This window comes from Eufriesea mexicana, unplaced genomic scaffold (genome assembly GCF_001483705.2).
Source record: "Eufriesea mexicana isolate 0111107269 unplaced genomic scaffold, ASM148370v2 scaffold2019, whole genome shotgun sequence".
In the NCBI taxonomy this organism is placed as follows: Eukaryota; Metazoa; Arthropoda; class Insecta; order Hymenoptera; family Apidae; genus Eufriesea; species Eufriesea mexicana.
In genome coordinates, this window is record NW_016910087.1 from 23,663 (window position 1) to 45,441 (window position 21,779).

At 40.2% G+C, this 21,779-nt stretch overlaps 1 protein-coding gene across 1 annotated transcript; it reads right to left on the reverse strand.

Moving 5' to 3' along the window:
* Positions 1 to 15,934: 15,934 nt before the first annotated feature.
* LOC108549420 (uncharacterized) lies at positions 15,935 to 19,982 on the reverse strand. The gene is made up of 3 exons (XM_017902787.1): positions 19,848 to 19,982; positions 16,375 to 17,491; positions 15,935 to 16,314 (listed from the first exon to the last, which is right to left on the reverse strand). Exons 1-3 carry the CDS (start codon positions 19,884 to 19,886, stop codon positions 15,935 to 15,937), a joined length of 1,536 nt encoding a protein of 511 aa, XP_017758276.1. The 5' UTR covers positions 19,887 to 19,982.
* Positions 19,983 to 21,779: the final 1,797 nt, after the last annotated feature.

Here is a 21,779-nt window from a genome sequence, read left to right on the forward strand (position 1 = left end):
TAGACCTATATAAAACTATATATGTCATATTGTGAATATTGGCAGACCTATATAAAACTATATATGTCATATTGTGAATATTGGCAGGCCTATATGAAACTATATATGTCATATTGTGAATATTGGTAGGAATATATGAAACTATATATGTGATATTGTGAATATTGATAGACCTATATGAAACTATATATGTCATATTGTGAATATTGATAGACCTGTATGAAACTATATGTCATATTCTGAATATTCGTAGACCTATATAAAATTATATATGTCACATTTTGAATATTGGCAGACCTATATAAAACTATATATGTCATATTGTGAATATTGGCAGACCTATATGAAACTATATATGTCATATTGTGAATATTGGTAGACCTATATGAAACTATACATGTCATATTGTGAATTCTAGTAGACCTTCATGGATACGGTGTACAATACTCAATGGCGCAATAGGTTTCTAATAGAAATCTATATCAATGGTTATAAATACATGGTTATGTTATTGACATCCTGTTTCAACTTCCATCTCCTGGTATTATATTAACATTAATATATAATGATAATATAATTTTAATTCTCATTAATTATAATATTTTTTCCAATTATTTACGATGCCTGTTTATTAATTAATACGTAGCAAGATTGATATCAACGCGGTTGCTGTTCATGCGAATTAAAACCTCACGTTGATCAATGATCAGATTGTGCTACGTTTCTGAGTTAATTAGTGCAGGGGAATTTTTAAGCATGCAATTATTGGGAATTACTGTAATTCGAATTTAATAGTATAAATAATTTTCACAGTGAGTAATCTTCGAGTAAAACTATCGTTGTCACATCTGTTTCAAAGCAAGGTATAAGAAGATCCCTAGAATTTGATTGAAATATTATATAAGATCCTTTTATATCTCACTGTACTAATTTTCTTATAATTCTTTAAATGGAATAATTCCCTTATAAATAAATAAATAAATAAATTACTATGAATGTATGCAATTGTAGGGACACATTCGTTCTAGCCAAGAAGAAATATCATTTTTCCACTCCTAACGATGCCAAGAGTCCCGAGTCAATGGGGGTCTGGTTTACGTCTCCACGACTAGCCCCCCATTACTCGTGGACACGTGGACCATGATGTATGGACCAGGCCTGGAAAAGTTCAGTTTGTTGACAACCCCAAAACAATATAGACCATTTCCTAAGAGCTATACCAAATTTCTTAGAACCAGCCCCCCTCTGTGCATAATGAACCTCGATCGAAATCCGCCTTCGTGCTTTTCGCTTATTTAATCCCTCACGATATCCCTTCGGATGTTATTAACCCTTTGCACTCGAGAGGTGAGTTTCAGTCAGCATTTCATAAAATTTGGAAGATCGATATCAATTAATATATCAAATTGAATGTAACGTAAGTGTGCAAGGTATCGAAATCAAGTAATTCTACAATTCTTTATTTACTGCTAAAAAAAAGTATCGTCAGTTTTTTAACAGAGAATCTTTGAATTCCTACTCTTCCCTAGCCAAAAAATCGTCGAGTGCAAATGATTAATTTGAATACCTATTTACACAACGAAACGATCGCAGAAAATAAATTATAATTCGCGTGGAAGATAATATCCCGACACGGATGCTTCCACTGCGAAACAAGTAGTTGAAAATTGCAGCCACTCGACGTGAACCAAGAGCAACGAGCATAAACGTTGCAACTGGAGACAGGAAGTGAGCGTTTCGCACGGAACACTGGTAATTTCAGACGGTTGGTTCGCAAGAACGAAAGTTCACAGTGCAAGAGTTATAATTGCAAATAATGAAATATTTCATCAGACCTGCTCTGTCTCTCTTTCTCCCACGCACACGCGAGAATCCTAGCTGAACTTATTCTCGTCGTAGAAACTTTCGCGACTCTAATTACCAAAACAGCCTATCAGCGTTCGTTTCGAGCCTAATTCGCGGATGATAACTTGCTTGACGCGAATTAAAACCGGAGACGCTACGAATATCTCCCTGCAAGCTTTGATCAACTTCCTCTCTCTCTCTCTCTCTTTCTCCCCCTTTTTCACCGTTCTTTCCTTCCCTCGTGCACCAATTACCCGTCCGCCCTGGTATCGAAACGAGGAGGCAGACGATGAAATGGACGAGACAGGGACGAGTACGTTTGCGCCGGGTCGATAAAAAGACGCTTTCAATATGGAGCAAAAGGAATTACAAAAATTCGGATATTAGTTCGGTGCAGGTCGATCGTAATCGTGTGTGAGAAACCGTCGGGTCCATGGGAACACGGAGAACGCGATGGAAGGGAAGAGCTGCAGGGGTAGCGCTCGCGAGGGCACAGAGGCTCGACTTCTCCTTTGAGATCGTGCCAAAGAACGTTCCATATGAAAATAAACCAAATAAATCGCGTGTTTCAGACGTTCGCGTAATAGGAAACGAAATAGGATGTCGATAGATCGAGCTGTTTTTAGTTGTTCCCCTTCATCCATCCCCTCGATCAGCCGCTCACCCTTCTCTCTCTCCCGACGTTCGTCATCCCTTTCCTTTATTTTTTCAGCCTTTTTCCCTTCCCTTCTTTTTGCCTTCCTACGTTTCAATGGAACGTTTCGCGTGTTACCAAGTTCCCGTTCTCTTCCTTTTGCTCCTCGTCCTCGTCGTCTGCACATTTTTGCGTTACGCCCGCGAAAGAACGAAACTCGCGGGTCCCTCTGATGTACGCGCGTCTTGTGAGACTGGCTGTCGAAGGAAAAGCCAGGTGTGCACCTTTTCCGGGAAGAAATATCCAATCTTCCCCTGTCGGTCAAAGCGCGCCGCAAAAAGGGCCGAAGAATGAAGCGAGGCGTAGCTGCGTTGATGTACGCTGCCAGGCTAACGGAAACGTCTTTGCGTCGATATCAGATTGGCGTCGAGAAGCTTCCACGCGATCTCTGCTCGCAGGGAAAACTGGGAAAGGACGGCTGAACTGTTTCCATGTTTAATTCGTTAATTGAGGAGACGGGTAATCGTGAATATGAGCTTTTACACTGTTTTCTTTGGGTATATTAGAGCTAGGAGTCTCAGTCTCTGATTTGACAGAGTATTGGATTAGGGAAGAATTTGTGGGATGATTAGAAGAGATTTTTGTTTCTATAGGTATCGAAAATGTATAGTTGGGTAGGGAAATTAATTCTTACTACTCAATTTGCATATATATTATGTCATTCGTGTATATTATATTTAACGCTATACCTGTCACTGTCAAATGACCGGCGAATGAAGAAGAATTGGAATTTATGAAAAAGTAGAATAACGGAGATTGGGGAAATGATTATATGTATATTATCGATGTGAGCTTCTAGACTGTTTTCTGTGGGTATATTAGAGCTAGGTGTCTTAGTCTCTGATTTGACAGAGTATTGGATTAGGGAAGAATTTGTGGGATGTTTAGAAGAGATTTTTGTTTCTATAGGTATCGAAAATGTATAGTTGAGTAGCGAAATTAATTCTTACTACTCAATTTTCATGTATATTATATTTAACGCTAAACCTGTCATTGTCAACTGACCGACGAATGAAGAAAAATTAAAATTTTTAAGGAAATACAAGAACGATAGGGATCAGAGAAATGATTATATGTATATTAGAAAACAAAATCGTCAAGAGGAGTGGCTAATACGATAGGGTTGAATGATAATTTTGAATGACAGTTCTGAAAACTGTCATGTAGACCTTCGCAGTCCTCAATTGGACTATACATTTAAAATCTTCGGGACAAAGGTGTTCCCAATGTATAAAATTAGTACTCCTATCTATAAACTTGACAGTTTAAGACTGTACCACTCTCCCTTTCACAAATCTGTCATTGTAACGGTAAAATATCGCCTGTCACGCTGTCAAAAAATGCTAGTTTACATTAATTCGACTCCGAAATAATTATACCTATTTGTGATAGAGAATAAACACAAATTTGACAGAATGCTGATAAAAAGGATCGATATGGAGGACCTTGAACGGGAATCTGAAAGCGAGAATATGACAGCGTTTTGCTCGCAGCCGCAATCTAGTTTACATTAATTGGACTCTGAAATAATTATACCTATTAGTGATAGCGAATAAACACAAATTTGACAGAATGCTGATAGAAAGGATCAATATGGAGGACCTTGAACGGGAATCTGAAAGCGAGAATATGACAGCGTTTTGCTCGCAGCCGCAGGAATATCCCTTCATCGTTGTTTCCCGCATCAGGAGAGTGAAAACCATTCGACCATTAATCCTACATATGTATCCCTCACGCGAAAACACCAGCCCGGCGTACTATTTTCCCGGCGAGATGGTGGCTGGCAGGGGTCGCAATAAAATTGCATGCCCTACTCGCGCGGGTCTAAGAAATCGCTCATGTGTCACTCGTGGACGTGTTCCTTGGTACCAGCAGATGCTTTTCGGTAGGATTTACAAGGCAACGGTACGTGAAGCGCGAGTACCTCGGGTACCAAGCCGGAAAAGGCTTTGCCGGATACGGGTTCACGGGCGAGACAGACCGTTGGCGGCGCTAGTGGTAGGGGGCAACAGGCAACGATAAAACCAGCACCAGAGGCGTATTGGGCGGGATGTTTTTAAAACTTACTTCTGCGCTCGTCGGCACACCCACACCATTAAGAAGCAGCTTCTGAATCTTCCCGTGCCTTCCCTTCTGCACCCTCCGCGTCTCCACCTGTCCGCCATCTTTCTTCCTCGCCAGTCGCGAGAGGGCACGCAGAAGTCTGAGCACTACGTCTCTCGGCCTCACCCTGACAAGAATACACGTTACGCTCGAACAACTAGCTCTTCCTTCCGACCATCCGACCCACCCTCTGCCAACCTCTGTTTCTTTTGCCCGTTCCCGAGGCTTGCTTTCAACGCGCAGCTCTGGATACACCGTTCCAGACGAACACCCGTTCACCACCCCCTTGTCTTCCAGATTTCGGCTCGCGTAGTCCGGGATTTAAATATCTGAAAACTTGCCTCAGCCGCCTTCGACTACCCTCTTTCTTTCTTACAGTCTCTTCCGTCTGTGTAGCCTGTTCGCTCAGGTGCATGGCCATCGAGAGGCTCTCTATCTGGCCGTCTCTCCCCGTTATTCTCGAACGCGCAGCAGCGTCAATTTCCCATCGGACGAGCCGGCAACCTTCGCCCGTTAGGTCTTACCGTTAAAAGCCCAGCTCCGCCGCGCTCCACTTTTCCGACCGATTTCTTTTCGCTTTTCGTTCCCCTCATTTCCGCTGGAGCACCTCGCGCCGTTTACCCGGCCGCGTTCTCTTCGTGCGTACACCCCCGAGTCGCGAGAGGACGGCGTGAAAAATTCGAAGACGCCGACGGGACGAGCACTTGTCAGCTACCCGGTGTAATTGGTTACCCACGCGATCATTTTCGTGTCGGAACCTCCCGTCCTATCGGGTGCTTCCTCGTGGCCCTGCGAATGAGACGAATACGCGTTTGAAGCGTAGATATTAACCGCGAACCACGCGAAATTCTAGGAATTGTTCAGAATTTGAAATGAAATGGAATACAAATTTTGGAATTAAAAATGATTGGTCACGTTTCTGCATTGGCACGATTATGTGTTTAATTGGAACGGGATAATTATGTTAATGTAAAAATATTAACGATCACGAACCATGTGAAATATCCTGGAATTTTTGGGAATTTAAAATGGAATGCGTTAAAAAATGTTGAATTTTAATTTTTTAGATTTTATTTAAGCTTTAAATTTTAGAGAAAATGTTGCGGTTGTCACATCTTTGCAATGGGACCAATATGTATTTAATTGGAACGACATGATTATAGTAAAGTAAAAATATTGATACGTGAAATATCTTGGAATTTTTATAGAAAGTTGGTATTTTTGGAATTTTGTGGAATTTAAAATGGAATGCGTTAAAAATTTTGGAATGAAATATGGTTGGTCACATCTTTGCAATAGGACCAATATGTATTTACTTGGAACGGGATAATTATAATAAAGCAAAAATATTAACGGTCACAAACGATGTGAAATATTTTAAAATTTTTATAGAAAGTTGGTATTTTGGGGATTTTTGAGAATTTAAAATAGAATGCGTTAAAAATTTCGGAATTAGAAATGGTTGGTCACATTTCTGTATTGGGACGATTGTGTGTTTAATTGGAACGGTATAATTATATTAAAGCAAAAGTATTAACCACGAACGACGATAAATATTTTAGAATTTTTAGAGAAAGTTGTTATTTCCGAAATTTTTGAGAACTTAAAATGGTGGATCAATGGGATGAATATATATTTAATCGAAACAGGATAAATCAACGTAAGCAACGTGAAATTTTCCCCAATTTTTCCCGAATTTTTCGAAACTTCTTGAATTCCTTTAGAAACCTGGAAGAATCTAGAATTAAAATCTAACTGAAACCCGAATCTAACGTTAATATCAACACGTACGCACCTGATTGCAAACAAACATGGCGAGCGTTGCATCGTGGGGCCGATACAAAAATCAAATTCCGGGATCCAGCAATATTTGCGCGTAAAATTTCAATCGAATTCCATCCGTGGAAATATCGGGATGGTAGCCGAGTTATTCGGTCTAGTAATACTTTGATTACTTTTTAATCGGTCGAAGTACCATTTTTGTAATTTCGTTCCGGCCGATTAACTTTCCCGCCCTATATTCCCCTATATTTTTTCGCCGCTTCCTTTTATTCCGTTATATTTTTCACGAACGCGAGTTTTAATCAAAATGTTTATTAAATCGCTAGGGTATCGAGCGAGGCGTGCAAATGCGATCCGTTAATACCGATGAGCTGGTCGGGATAAAAATTGGAACGGGGCGGGCGTGGAAACGAGGGCAGAAAATATTTAAATCGCGTGGTCGTGTTCGTGTACGATCATTGAAATAAACATCGCATAAATGACGCGAGACCGGGCAATGGCCGGTGGCTTCTGTTGCTTTTTAAAACACCGAACATTCGAAAATTTATAATTTCGCACGTCAGCGTGTCGCGGCACGAAACCACGAACGAACGAGCACGATGGAAAAAGCGGCATGGCGGAAGAACGTGGGTGAACAGAGAGATGAGAAATAATTTTCAGCCGCTGAAACGAAAAGCACAAAAAAATAAATATATAAATAAATAAAAGGAAACATGGGAAAAAGAGTCGTAGGTTAATTCGAGCAAATTTCAGCGGCCTGTGTGGTATCGATATTAACTTCTAATACATTTTCGCGCAAACACGAATACAGGCGTGACGCCATGTTGGGGAATCGATAGCATCTCGAGCGGTAAAAGTGAGCGCCATTTTGAATTTTTCCTAGTCGCGGAAGGATTTTGTCGTTTTAATATAATTTATCCTACTAATTTTACACGCGTCCCCGGGAAATATATATTTTAATTACGAAAAAGCTAATTTGAACGTTAATATATTAACGCTCGCGCGTGTTGCGTTGTATCGCGATATTTTCCTTTGCGTTACACGGTAAACGTAAATAATAATTATTCTAATGGGAGGAAACCATGCGCGAAAGGATCACCGCCGTCTTTCGGTATTATTTCACCGGATTTGCAGCTTTTTAATTCATTTAACTCCATTCAATTTCACGTGTGCGCCGGAGATATGGATGGAGTGTGTGTACCGAGTAAAGCATCTATCAGCGGCGTCTAAGTAAAGCTTGGAATTTGTATGGAAGGCAAACTTCTCTGGCTCAAACGGCCGAATAGAGGCCTACAAACGCGAGGATTCGTCGAGGGTATTTTTGTGGCTACTTTTATTAGAAAAAGCTTTTGAGTAATTTTACTTTCAATTCTTCCTGTGGCCTGCTTTAATTACAGAGAGCTTTTGAGTAATTTTATGAGGCACGCGATGGCCGACGTTTGAAATAAGCGACAACGCACTGAGTGAAATTCAATTTGACTCTCCATAAGGGAAATTTTATTTATTTACTTTCTTTCTTGGGGGGAAGTGTTCCAATTGATCGTCATTTCGAAATACCATTTCAATAGGCTGCAATAATATAATAATAAACGAATAGAGCGAGAATTAATATAATTGATCAATTTTAAAAGTTGGTAACTTTTATTTAGTCATAGTCTTTTCACAGTGTGCATCTACATTTTTTATTACATAACGCCATTTTTCTTACATCTTATATATATATAATCCTTTTATTTCAACTTTTCGGTCTTAAAATAGACTTTGATTTACATCTTTGGTTACCTTGTTTTTAATCAATATTGCACTTAATATTGACTCACTTCTAGTAAATTTTGCAACTATACTACTCTACTTTGTACTGTCTCCTTGCTTGCAACTTACATCTGATATTTGCACTGCATACCATACTGTTCATACCATCTTGTATATATCATGCTGTAATTAATTATTAAGTAATGAAGTATTACATAATTAAGTATTAAATAGCATTTGTTATTGTAGCATTTATTATTACATAATTAATTATTAAGTATTATACTTAAGTATTATATTATTACATAATTAAGTATTAAGCAAACCTGTCTTCACGTCCAATGATGCTGTACTAAAACTTAATATTGTAGATTTACCAATTTCGTCAACTAACAACCGAGATAAACCCTTAATTAAAAATTTCAAATTCCGTGAAATTAAATCGAGAACCGATCTTCCAGCGTGCCTTCAGATTTTCCTAAAATTGTTATTGCAAGTCACCAGGGAATAGGCTAGATCACTGAAAAGGACTTACCTGAGGTGATCCCTAATTTTTATATCTAATTAATAAAAATAATTAATTATTAAATAAATAATTAAGTATCGCTGAAATAACAAACCTGTTTTCACGTTCAATCATATGATACAAATTTTGATTATCATAAATTTACCAATTTCGTCAACTAATAACCGTGATATACCCTTAATTCAAAATCTCAAATTCCGTGAAATTAAATCGAGAACCGATCTTCCAGCGTGCCTTCAAATTTTCCTAAAATTGTTATTGCAAGTCACCAGGGAATAGGCTAGATCACTGAAAAGGACTTACCTGAGGTGATCCCTAATGTTTATATCTAATTAATAAAAATAATTAATTATTAAATAAATAATTAAGTATCGCTGAAATTACAAACCTGTCTTCACGTTCAATCATATGATTGTGGGCAACTTTCACCGCTGCCCATTGTCTTCCGGCGGGAGAAAGCTCTTCGTTGGAGTTCTAGGAAGGCCTTGCCGAGGCCCAAGGACAAGAGCCACAGATGGGGATGCTAGACTCCAAGCTGGGACGTCTGCACTGGAGCTCAGCGGAAGAGGCTACGGACACGCGAAGACAAGGCGACGGAGAGGGGACACGCCCTATAAAACAACGAGGGATATTTTTTGGGACACTATTCTGCTAGCATACGACGAATAAAGAAGCTATCCAGAAGCTGTAATTTCTCTGAAATCCTTTCCTACGTAATACAAATTTAGATTATCATAAATTTACCAATTTCGTCAACTAATAACCGTGATATACCCTTAATTCAAAATCTCAAATTCCGTGAAATTAAATCGAGAACCGATCTTCCAGCGTGCCTTCAAATTTTCCTAAAATTGTTATTGCGAGTCGCCAGGGAACGGACTGAATCGTTGAAAGGAACTCGCCGCGAGGTGATCCCTAATTTTAATATTCGCCTTTGTGGGACGAAATTGCAGTTCGTTCGTGACCAATCGACGCCACTTTCTCCCGATCGAATCTCGTTAGCGGCGCCATTAAGTGCGACGCCTCTCGATTGCACGATCGTCCGGGCGTTTCCCGAATTATATACACAATCGTTAATGGGATCGACGACAGGATAATAATAGCGAAACCCCTCGTGTCGGCGCAATAATACCAATCTCGGCGCGGAGGGTGGTCGCGCAGGGTGGACGGGGAAGGACTGTGATTTTTTGGACGAGCGTCTTTTAATTAAGATCTTCCGTCGAAATTTCCCCGGCGTATTCGGTTTCTGGGGCTCGTCGAAAGCGGCCGCAATTCTCGATAAACCGTGCTGAAAGGAAACTCGTTAAAAGCAATCCAAGCAGCGATCGAATCGATCGTTTTGCACCGTTCGACTGCGCGCGGTTAGAGTGGTCGCGGAAGAACGAGACGAAAGCGAGAGGGTGGTGTTCGTGGGACAAGAAAGGTCGGGCAGATGGAAAAAGGCCGCAGAACGAGGGTGCAGATAGTACCAGGATTGTTATTTTCTTTCTCATTTTATACCACAATGGTAATTTGCAATCCGTTTCAGTGACGTCGGCCAAATTATTTTACTTTGATTACTCTAACACGAAGTATTAACCCCTTGGACTCGAAGATTTCTTCGTTGTGAAGATGCAATTCGAAGCTCTTAGATTTTTATAAGCTCACTGATACTCTTTATGCAAAAATTAGAAAAAGAAAATCGTGAATTTGCGTGAAAAACGAACGAATAGAATAATTTTATTTCGATGTTCTTAATATAATTATCATCCTCCATTATTTAAGTTATAGCATTAAAACAAACGGTGACTGGGAGTCACCTCTCGAGTGCAAAGTGTTAAACATAGTTTAAGTGTTTACATAGTAAAGTGTTACATGGTATCTGAGATTGTAGTGTTTCTATCTTTCCTATGCTGCTGTAAATTAAATTAAGTCATCGCAGAGGAAATATGTAATTCCTCAAAAATTCTTCATAAATTCTTCAAACGACTCACTATGGAAACCAAAATATTCCAAGTCCAGGTCTTGACTCCTTCGAATATAACATTGTGCGAGAATCGTAGTAAGGAAATCGAGTCGAACATAAATATTATAGATAAGAGACACGGTTTGTAGGTAGGGCCCAACGTAAACAACAGGCGTCAGGTTCCTAGCTAACACTCTTCGTGTTTCTGTTTCAGTTACGTGTGGCAAAGTGGTTGTGTGGTGAAGTGATTGGACGTGTGACCGACTTTGCTGTTGACTATGGCACGGTGCTGGGATTTCTTCGCGATAAAGGTATGTTTATTAATAATTAAATTAGTATAGTGGTCACTCGCGTATACAATAAGCTAATAACATAAAGCAACTAGGCAGAAGGCTGCTTTGTTTCTTGAATGGCATTATTAACACTTTGACTGCCTCGTTGGTCATATTTGACTGGTCACGTGGTTTCTCCTGTGATACCATGGTGGTCATTGGTGACCGGAGTGCTTCAACTACTTAAACTTAATTTAAGTGTTAAGAGAGTCTTCCAATTAGAAAACTCAAATTTTGATTAACTTTTTACAGAATGATGATACTATAAACAATGTAACTCAATAAAGTCCTCATATCATGGAAACTAAATTAAAAATAAAAATTAAATTGCATCTCTAGGGGCCGTTGTGGCATTTAACTTATTAAATATCGGATTTAAATGTATATTCTGGCTCCGCAAAATTTTTGAACCTGGCCCTACAAAAGGTCGTTCCGGCCCTGATTCCGTATACGAGAAGAAGATTGTTTTCAGTAATCTGCCAATAATTCAGCCAATTTTTATGGACTAATTGGCTTTCAGCCGATAAATCTATCTTCCCTTCGTTTTATTACAATTTATTTATAAATTCGCATATATAGAAACCTCTGTATTCACCACGTGGTAAATACAAATACGAGTTTGACAAAGAAGGGTAATGGCAAATATGCGATAAGTAAACAAAGGTATTAATTATCGTGTATTTATTTATTTATTACCGGGCAACAATCCCTTGGGAAACTGCGAACAAACGCAAGCAAATGAGGAACTTCGAAATGTAAAATGCGCAGAAAAATGTAGTAAAAATAATTGCGTTTGGGACGATAAACGTAATAAATTTCGTGGAGAGGCGAGCGAAGAGCAGAAACAGTTTAAATCCGAGCAAAAACGATTTACATTAATTATAATTCCATTGACACGATTAAATTCGTCGTATGACGAGAAGAATGAAACTTTTTTAAAACGTTAAAGAGAATTTGTAAAATATATTTCACCACTGTAATTACGTTCTACTCTCGCAAAGCACTTGGATACCATCGACGTATGTATCATTGAGTCTACGAATGTTATTAAATTATTCCCTGTAATATTTGATCCACTCTCTACGCATGTCATCAATGGTGTCATATTTTCCCTGTCTCCCATCTGCTAGACAATTCTTTCAACACAGGGAGCTCGCGTTACGCCACACGACGATACTGTTACGCGAAAAATTGATAAAAGAATGTCTTTTTTAATAATAAAATAGATTTATTTAATTAACATGTCACACTAGATTCTTCTCAACTCTAACACGCAATTCTCTATTCTCGACTACACACCATCTATGTGCCTCGCGCCCTTGCATCCGTATTTAAAGCCAGATCTATCTCATTCTATACACACGCTTTCTCTCTCAATCATTCTACAAACATTCCCACAAAAGGATTTGTCGCCATTATTTGTTTTTCCGCGCCAAACACTCGAGTCGAACCCGATCTTGTATACACCGTTGTCATCACCTGACGTTAAGGTGGGGCAATCCTTATCTACTCATTACAGATACTACCAGCCCAAAACACGGTATTGTAGAGACTTGGGTGATGGTAATTCGCCGCATCACCCATATCTGGGTGACAGGTATGCTTCCGTGGGGGTCCCGTCACCCAAATATGGGTGACGCTCTTCTTGTTCAAGTTAAGTAGGATTTTTCAGCTGGATTTTTAAAAGGAATTTAATGGAATAAGCACTGAATTATAAATACAGGATGTACAACATAAAAATATGAAAAATATACACATTATACTATACTTTTTATTAATTTATATTTAGGATAAAATATTACATTACACTATGTCGCGTGGTATTCGTTGAAACAGTCTAAACACATTTGACGTGATTTTGGACAATTGGAACAATAGGTCGTAGTGTTTTTACATTTTTCGTAATTGTCTGTCAATATGTTTACGAGTGGTAAAACTTTACCAAGTCTGCTACTCTGTTCTATCGTTTGATAATAGGTTAACAATACAATATATGGTGACGATTAAACATACGAATCTATATATCAACTGCAACTTAAGACTACAACTCGATTCTACGACACAATTGCAACTCAGCTTGTTTTGACTAAAATACAACTGAACAACTAACAACTAATAACCTCTCTCTACGCAGCTCTGTTCTGATCACTCCTAAGACCTCCAAGAACTGTTTATTAACCACTTTTGCCTTCCTTTATATATCTTCTCCAAAAGCCTCCCCCAACATGACCAAATATGTCCATGCTAGGGGCCTGACGCATTGTTGTGGTTTTTCCGACCGACCTGGTCCTCGAACCCTCGGTGACTTTCTAGAGCAAAGTTACCTTTACACGAGATGGAAATCCTGTGATACTACAGTATCAAATACAAATTCCGCGATATAAAATATTTCTCGACCAGTAATATCGACAAAAAGCAGCGAGAAAGGGAAATAAATCCCATCTACTCCTCGTCAAGACTCACCCAGACTTGGATTCCAAGAAATGGGCCAACGAAGGGGAAAGGGAAGGGTAGAAAATTAACGATGGACGAGTACCTAGAGTCGCAGCTAGCAAGAACGACAGCAGACAGCGAGGAAGAACGTGGAAAGTTGAACAGGCAGGAGGAAAGAGACAGAGGAGAGGATCGCGAGGCAGATAGCAGACGTAGAAAGTGAAGGTGGCTGGCAGGACGCAAAGGGTAGATAATTAGACAAGAAACACAGACCCTTTCTCTCTCGCCACCTAGACTTTCTCTCTTCTCTCGAGCCCGTATCCTCCTTAATTAAATATAAGCGCCGGCTTACCTCTGCTCCTCCAACCATCCTCCCTTCCTGACGCATCTCCACCACCCCTTCCTTCGTCGTAACTGTTCCTTGCCTCCTGTTCCCGAAAGCACGCCGTTCAGCCAACCTTCCTCGCTCGCAGGGTACCCAGTGTCGTCTCTGCGCGGATGTACCCTCCTCGGTGCTTGCAGAAATTCGGCCCGAGTACGCTAACACGGCCTCGTGCACCTCTCTGCAAACGCGTGTACGCGTGCAGCGAAGGGAAACACCTAGGCAGACGACTGGCGTGTACGTGTACACACGTACATGAACGTATGTGGGTACACGACGCGGTTCCATCGGCACGCAATTACGAAAGGGGTTGAGCACGTTTGCTGAGGTCACACGCGGGACAGAGACGCACCCTGTGCTCGCTCTCGCCTGGCTGGCTAATACGCGAGACTGATGCGATGCCTGGCGATACGACCGTGGGACAAGGAAGGGTTATAATCGTTTTAAACGATCGCGCCAGGCCTGATTAAGGATCGTCGATCCTCTTAGCGGTGCCGCCGATGGTGCTACCCGCGGGCTTACGGTGTTTAGGCGACGCTACCGGGACCCCTCTGCTATTTAGTTTGTTTTATTACCGGCTAGGTGCGACGCGGGAGGGCGACCAGGTGATAAGGGATGATTTAAGAATTTCGTTTCGCGCTGTTTCGCGTGGTAGGGTCTTCGAGGCCCGCGGGAGTCGCTGGACTCGCGAGAGGTGAGTCAGGTGGGATCAGCTGTGGGATATGGTCCAAGTTTCGGAACTTTTCGGTTAGGGTATGTTGATTAATACGATGCTAAAAATTCTTCCCTTTTACGCAGGGTAATAAAAAGTTTCGTAATTTTGCTTAATGAATTATAGCCGGGCTATGTAGGGACCAGCATTCTCACCCTCGCCGCTAGATGGATTTCAAGTTGAAAGAGGTACAGGACTTTCTGCAAACGTATTTTACGTTGGTATTGTTGGGTTCGATAATGTTGCGATCAAATATGCATCGAGTTAGAAAATTTGAGAATTTTAGGCTTTACGAGCTGGGGAAATTTGGAGGATGGTGTTTGGAAGAGTAGACTTGGGGGATTGAACGTGAAGGGGTTGTTAGGGTGAAACGTTTGTGATTCCTGTGGTGATTTACGTCAATGCATAGGAGAATCACAAAATGTTATTAATATCCGCGTGGAGAAATTGTTTAAGCAAAATTTATTATAGACTTCGACACTGATAGAATTCTGACGAATATTTGAACCTTGTATGTGACAACCATCGTTCACACCCTCTCTGCTAGGCCAGAAACGAAGGTTCGAGGTTTCTCGCAAGTCCTCAGTTGAATCTGAACCTGGACCTCTCTTAACGCGTTAAGTAGCCAGCCCGTTTTGCTTGCCGTTCCAGGCCAGGCCCAGACACTGTGCCAGTTATTATAACAGGAATTCGCAAACGTTTAGTCCAAAAATGGCGAAGACTTTAACACCAAGAGTTAGTACCTTTTGGTCCTAGTCTGGGCTGGTACTTGAGGCCGGTCTAGTCTATTTGCTATAGTACTTTGCTATAGAATTTACTACATATATATATAATTATTTATTTCTGTTCGTTGGCCCAAAAATGGACTTGGCTTACAATATGAATCACACGCATCCCTCAATTCTGCCTACCATTTGCACTCCTGCTACCTATTTTCTCTTTCTTTCTTTTCCCTCCGTTTCTCTACCTTTTTTAACCATTTAATCACTTTCTCATTACATCTGCCATCCAACACCTGTCCTCTCTATTCCCACGCGTTCGTCTAATAAGTGCTTTAGTGTTCCATAGTCCCTCTCGCATAGCTTACATATTCTATCCTCTTCCCTTAATCAGTATCTATTATATTCTTCCAAATTTCCATATCTCGCTCTGGCTATCGTACTTTGACTTCCATTACTCCCCTTCTTAACTAAAGACTTAGAGCGTACCTTATTTGTTTGAACCTACAGAGTTTACTATATAGTTGTAGTCTATTTGCTACCTAGTCTAGTCTTTTAGTTTGCACCTTACTCCTAAGTCTCTTTTAGCTCGTAATAAATATATATTGCAATAAACCTACATCTCTTAGTCCTTATATTTGCCAATCAAAGGTATCCCTACATTTGTTATTACAGATAAATGTCTGATATTTTCTGGTTTCAGATTTAACTACGATTTTGTGCGATTCGTGGACCTGTCACTATACTTGCGGTTGGTGCGAGTAACGTTCTTCGTCTCGAAGCTGTTTCGAAAGGTACTGTTGTGAACATCTACACTCAATTTAGGATACATCCTGTCAGATACGTTCTTGAACTCTCTGATACTATTCAGCACCTTAGGGTGCTGATACAAGAAATAAGACGTATCGTTGTTCATTCTACGCGATTTGCTCCAGTTCACGATATAAGGCCACCGTTTCTGCAACGCAGATTCACTCTGAATTTGTCTGCTACAGTTGGAATAAGTCCGACCTATTTGTCCCAATCCTGCCAAACCACTCCTCGTTTCCTGCTGCTGCTGTTCCTCGTTTTTCCCAAGACTCGGAGTTTCTAAGGAGAACGAACAAGCTGTAACTTTTCAAAACACAGAAGCTTTAATTCCCAAATTACCTGTACTCCTTGCAGGCTCCAGGAAGCTTTCGATAGATCGCTTGTTGCTGCTCAGAGAGTCGTATATCCTGCGCAGTATCCTCTGATAAGCGGTCCTGTTCTGCCCCGCCGTGCTCAAGATATTAGACACGACGGAGTTCATGAAACTCGTATTCCCCGACATATCAGCAGGTACCACGTGCACCAAGTGCTTCTGCCCCAGCTGGTCGGTTCCTAGAATCAACTTCGGCACCAACTTCGCCCTGCTGCTCGCTGTCAACCTGTCATCCAACGAAGATCCATTCAGGCTCTGCCTCTCCTCGAACTTCACCTCTGGTCGTTGCCTTTTAACGTTCCTCGAGTCGTCTCTCTCCTCGTCTGCGCTCTTCTTAGGTGTCACTCTGGTATTCTCGAGATTCTCCCTGCCATTGTCATCTAAATTCTTCCTGACATCAGTATCGTTGCCAGGTTTCTCGTCCACGCTAATTTCTGGCTGCGAATTCCTGTCAGCGTAGGTCCAAAAGCTGCCAAACCTTCTCTGCTGTCCGGAAAAATTGTCTTCGACGTAGGCACTGCCATCGTTACGATAACTATGGTGGTCGCTGAGGTAGAGATCCTGCTCACCCTGCGAGGTCACGTAGACGTAGGACTGTGGCCACAGACTCCTCATGTGGTAGCTGCCGTCCAGCTGCGGCACGATCGTCAGCTGAAGATCCTGTCTCGTGGCGCCGTGAGAGGAGACCCTCTTGATCCCCCGGAGAACCCACTTGACCGTGGGGTGCGTGTGGTCGATGCACAGGCCGCAGTCGATGCAGCCTTGCTGGCAGAACAGCCAGCGTCCGTTTGGCAGCTGATGAACGTCGCCACGCGACAGGATGACACTGGACGCGTCGCTGCTGATGCTGGGAACCGGACCACCGTGAAATGGCGCCTCCAACAGACGTCTGTACAGCTGGTAGTTGCCTGGCGCAGCTAGCGAGATGGTTCTGAACACTGATTCTCGGAGAATGTGCTCCCAGAACGGTGGTATGCTCGTGGAGTGACTCGGTGAGGCAGCTTCACGCTTTTGGGGCTGTTGCTTTGGCTGTCTTGAGGTTTCCTTGGGTAGAGTCTGAATACCCACGGACATCAGGGAGAGCTTGGGAAAAATATTTTAGTGAGAGTGAATGACTGGATATATTTAACCCTTTGCACTCGAAGACTTTTTCGTTAAAGAAAAATAGTAATTCGAAGACTTCCTGTCATAGAGTTGACGATATATTTAAAATGGTAAATGAGAAATCATATGCAAATTAAGACGTAGAATTATTTTTCTTCGACATTCCACACATCGTTAGGTAATTTTAAATTTGATATGTTAATTAACGTCGATCTTTAGAATCTGATTAAATGGTGACTGTGAGCCACCTCTCGAGTGCAAAGGGTTAATATAATGTGGGATTATTGCTGGATTAATCCTATTCTCGACTGCACGCATTCTGCCTCGTTCACACGCATTCTGACTCGTCCGTAACCTTACACCCTTACTTAACACTAGATTGCCGGAGGTTAGGTATATACCTGTTTTACCTGAAACGAGTCAATTTGACTCAAACATCAAAATTGAAGTTTTTTAAAAGGAATAAAATTTTATTTTGAAGAAACTTTATTCGAAACAATTTTTACACGCATATTCTGTTTTTAAAATACATTTTCCGCGGATTTTTGCCAGGCAATACGACCCTCGTTCGATAGGGTTGGGTGACGGTACTTGGGACTCGGCTAACAAGGGGCCTGTCTCAACGTAAGTCCTCACGCGTGGTGCCCTTGGACCTCGGTGGGCTAAGGGGCCATAAACTAGTAAATTGACAAGTTTGAACATGAAAACTCTCGCATCAGATTGTTTACAAAAATTTGTATGCACAAGGAATAAGTTACACGTGTGTAAAACGACCAACTTTAAAAATATTTAATGAGTCAGTTTGACTCACATCCGTCAAAATAGGTATAGCACATGTGGATTTTTGGAACTAAGGAATGGGGAAAGGAAGGAATGAGTATTTGTATAAATTTTATAATTCTATGAAAAACCAACATATGTTTTAAAAAAATTATTTAAATTTTTCTATATATATAGCAATAAAATCGTAAATGAGTCAAATTGACTCGCTCCAGCAATCTAGTGTTAATTATGTTTTTCGTCATTCGAGGGTCGAGTTAATTTATTTATGAATGTAATAATTAAAGGAAAGATTGTGAACAGAGTTTCCTGGTGCTCGTTTGTCAATCTTTCTTCATAGCAGAGGAGTAATGAAAGTGTTTGTCCAATCCATTTGTATGATCTTTAGAAATGTGTAAAGTGTCTTGTATAAAGATAGATACCTAAATCTATTACAAGATGCATTAAAGAAATTTTTGGGTTCACACTGGAGATTTCTGAAAAATTTACAAAAGTGAATAGGAATCTTATTCGTCCTCTGATATAATTTAAATTATACATGTAATATTTTATATACCACTACAGCTGAAAGAAATATTCGAATAGCAATACAGTCATAGATATCCCGGCAAAACAATCCTTTCGCGCTGTCGTTTGTTCGGCGCCCGCATCCTAGGTGTCGCCTTGAGCGCTCGAGTCGAACCTGACGCCGCTGTTTATTATTCCTCAGTCTTCGAGCAGCGGCCCGAGCGTTCCCATGTATTTGCTTAAAACTAAGACCACACATCCATTCGACTCGCTATCGCTTTACTATTTCCTTTGTTAGCATCTTTCACTGCTCGCAATACCGCGATACTGTAATATTGGCGATCTTAACACATAAGGGTGAGTTATTTCTCGCACACTATTACATTACATTAAATTTGATATATTAATTAACCTCTTGGCCACTGTGGGCGCATATACGCGCTCAGAAATTTTGTTTTTCTGACACAGAGGGCGCATATAAGCGCTGAACGCAGTTCGCTTTTCTGACACGGAGGGCGCATCTGTACCCAAAATTTTGCCGTTCTCGGCGGACATTGCAAATGAATTTCTACCCTTGTGGTACGACCGGTGAGTTTCAAAGTCTGCCGTAGTCAAAGTGTTAATATCGATCTTCAAAATTTTATGAAATGGTGACTGAAGGTCACCTCTCGAGTGCAAAGGGTTAATATTACATCCACTAACTAATTCGAGTATTACTGATAGAAAATTCGAGAACTTCGCTATAAAATGACCCAAAGACCCAAGAACCTCTTCACTTACGATTTGCATGTTTCAGAAATGACCTCCGACTATGGCGGAACATAGAATAAGCTGTGAAAGTAACCGAGCTAACATAAACGATAACGAAGTTGTCAAAGAGATAAAATTGCATCTCTCGATACCAATAATGAGATTTCCAACCCGATATTTCAAATGTATCAAATGGCGTTAATCAAAATCCGCGAAACGCGATACATTCGCGTGCAAATTCTCGGAAAGAGGATTCGAAGGAGGAAGAGTATCGGTCGAATAAGCGATTTCCACTCACCATCACCATCGAAACGAGATTCCACTTCGTAGGACTCATGTTTCCCGCTCTCTAATCGTGGCACTGGGATCCGATCGTAAGAGAAAAGAATTAAAGAGGATCCATGATGCAGAGGGATCGGTGTAACGTAGCTAGCACTTGGTGGATGACTGAATCATGCAGAAGCAATGACCAGAGGCTTCTACTCGCGAACACATGCTCGTGATCCTTCCAGTGGAATATTGTCTAAGAAAGCTGAGATCACCTACGGTTAAACATTCGATCTGTGGATCAAACAAGGTAATTCAAACACAGAGGTCAGGTCGAATTTATCGCGTGTAACTTGAGGATATAACGTGCTCTGGGAGTTGAACGATAATTGTCAAACAAATGACTAGCATGTAGCTTCTTCGATAATGAAAATGTGAATTTGTAATATTTTGAAAATATTCCATTTATTCGATTTTTATTAAATTTTTCTCCATTGAATTCGAAATTTAAAAATTCGTACTATTTCTGTTATATCAGCTTAATAACAAAACTATCAGTTCACGTGATAATTGTGAAACAAATATTCAATGCTAAAAATGTGAATTCGTGATATTTTGAAAATATTCCATTTATTCGATTTCTATTAAATTTCCTCCACAGAATTCGAAATTTAAAAATTCGTACTATTTCTGTTATATCAGCTTAATAACAAAACTATCAGTTCACGTGATAATTGTGAAACAAATGATCAGCATGTGGCTTCTTCCATGCTGAAAATGTGAATTTGTGATATTTTGAAAATATTCCATTTATTCAATTTTTATTCAATTTCTTCCACTGAATTCGAAATTTAAAAATTCGTACTATTATTGTTAGTATCAGCTTGGTAACTAAACTATCAGCTCATTTGATAATTGTCAAACAAATTACTAGCATGTGGCTTCTTCGATGCTGAAAATGTGAATTTGTAATACTTGTATATTTTAAAATATTCGATTCTATTCGATTTTTATTAAATTTCCTCCACTGAATTCGAAATTAAAAAATTCGTACTATTTCTGTCAATATCAGCTTGATAACAAAACTACCAACTCACGTGATAATTATAATTGGACACACTAATTTAAGTACTTATCTAAGTATATATTAATTTTTTCCAAAATTCTCGTTTTAAAATTTTTCGTTATATCTCGATATAAATATAAATGATAAAAATATCACGCTATGAATTCCATTGTATTCCATACAGATATTTGTCCATTGTTTTATATTTATACGTCTGTTCTAGTGACGCGGAACGTAATGGAAAGGTACGAAAAAGTTACATCGAAAGATAAAACAGAGAGAAGGAAATATATAATAAAAACGGACTGCACAAGGAATGTACAAGAGAACGAGGAAGACGTATGCACACACACGCGCGCAATTGAGAAAGAAAAATAAGAAGAAAGCAGTAGCCAGGAAAATATATCGTCATCGTGAGGAAGCAGATTTTTTAGCACCTAATGGCGTAGTATGGTGTAATGTAGTTTCGTTACCAACTGTGACGCCACTGTCGTTTTATCGGTAGATTAATCCTCGCCATTTTACATATATTTACATTCTCTATTATTCATTTAGTTCATGGCCGTATTTAGCCCGCTAAACGTAAAGTTAATTACAGTTGGAAATTGGCGCGATAACAGGGATTACAATCTTATAACCATGATATAAACTTCGATTAATGTCGGAACTTTCTGAAAGTCTATACAACGTCACGCTGCCGATAAAACAGAATTAATCGTCGTCCGTATCGGCGATGTAAATATCGACGATCGATACACGCGTTCACCGTGTCGGATAGACATTGCGAACGATCGACAATGTCATACGGTGTGCAGGGTAAAATATGTACGTCGCGGACTAATCTGCGTTTTGATCGTGAATTTGTTTCTATTCCCCGATAGGAACCACCTGTCACGC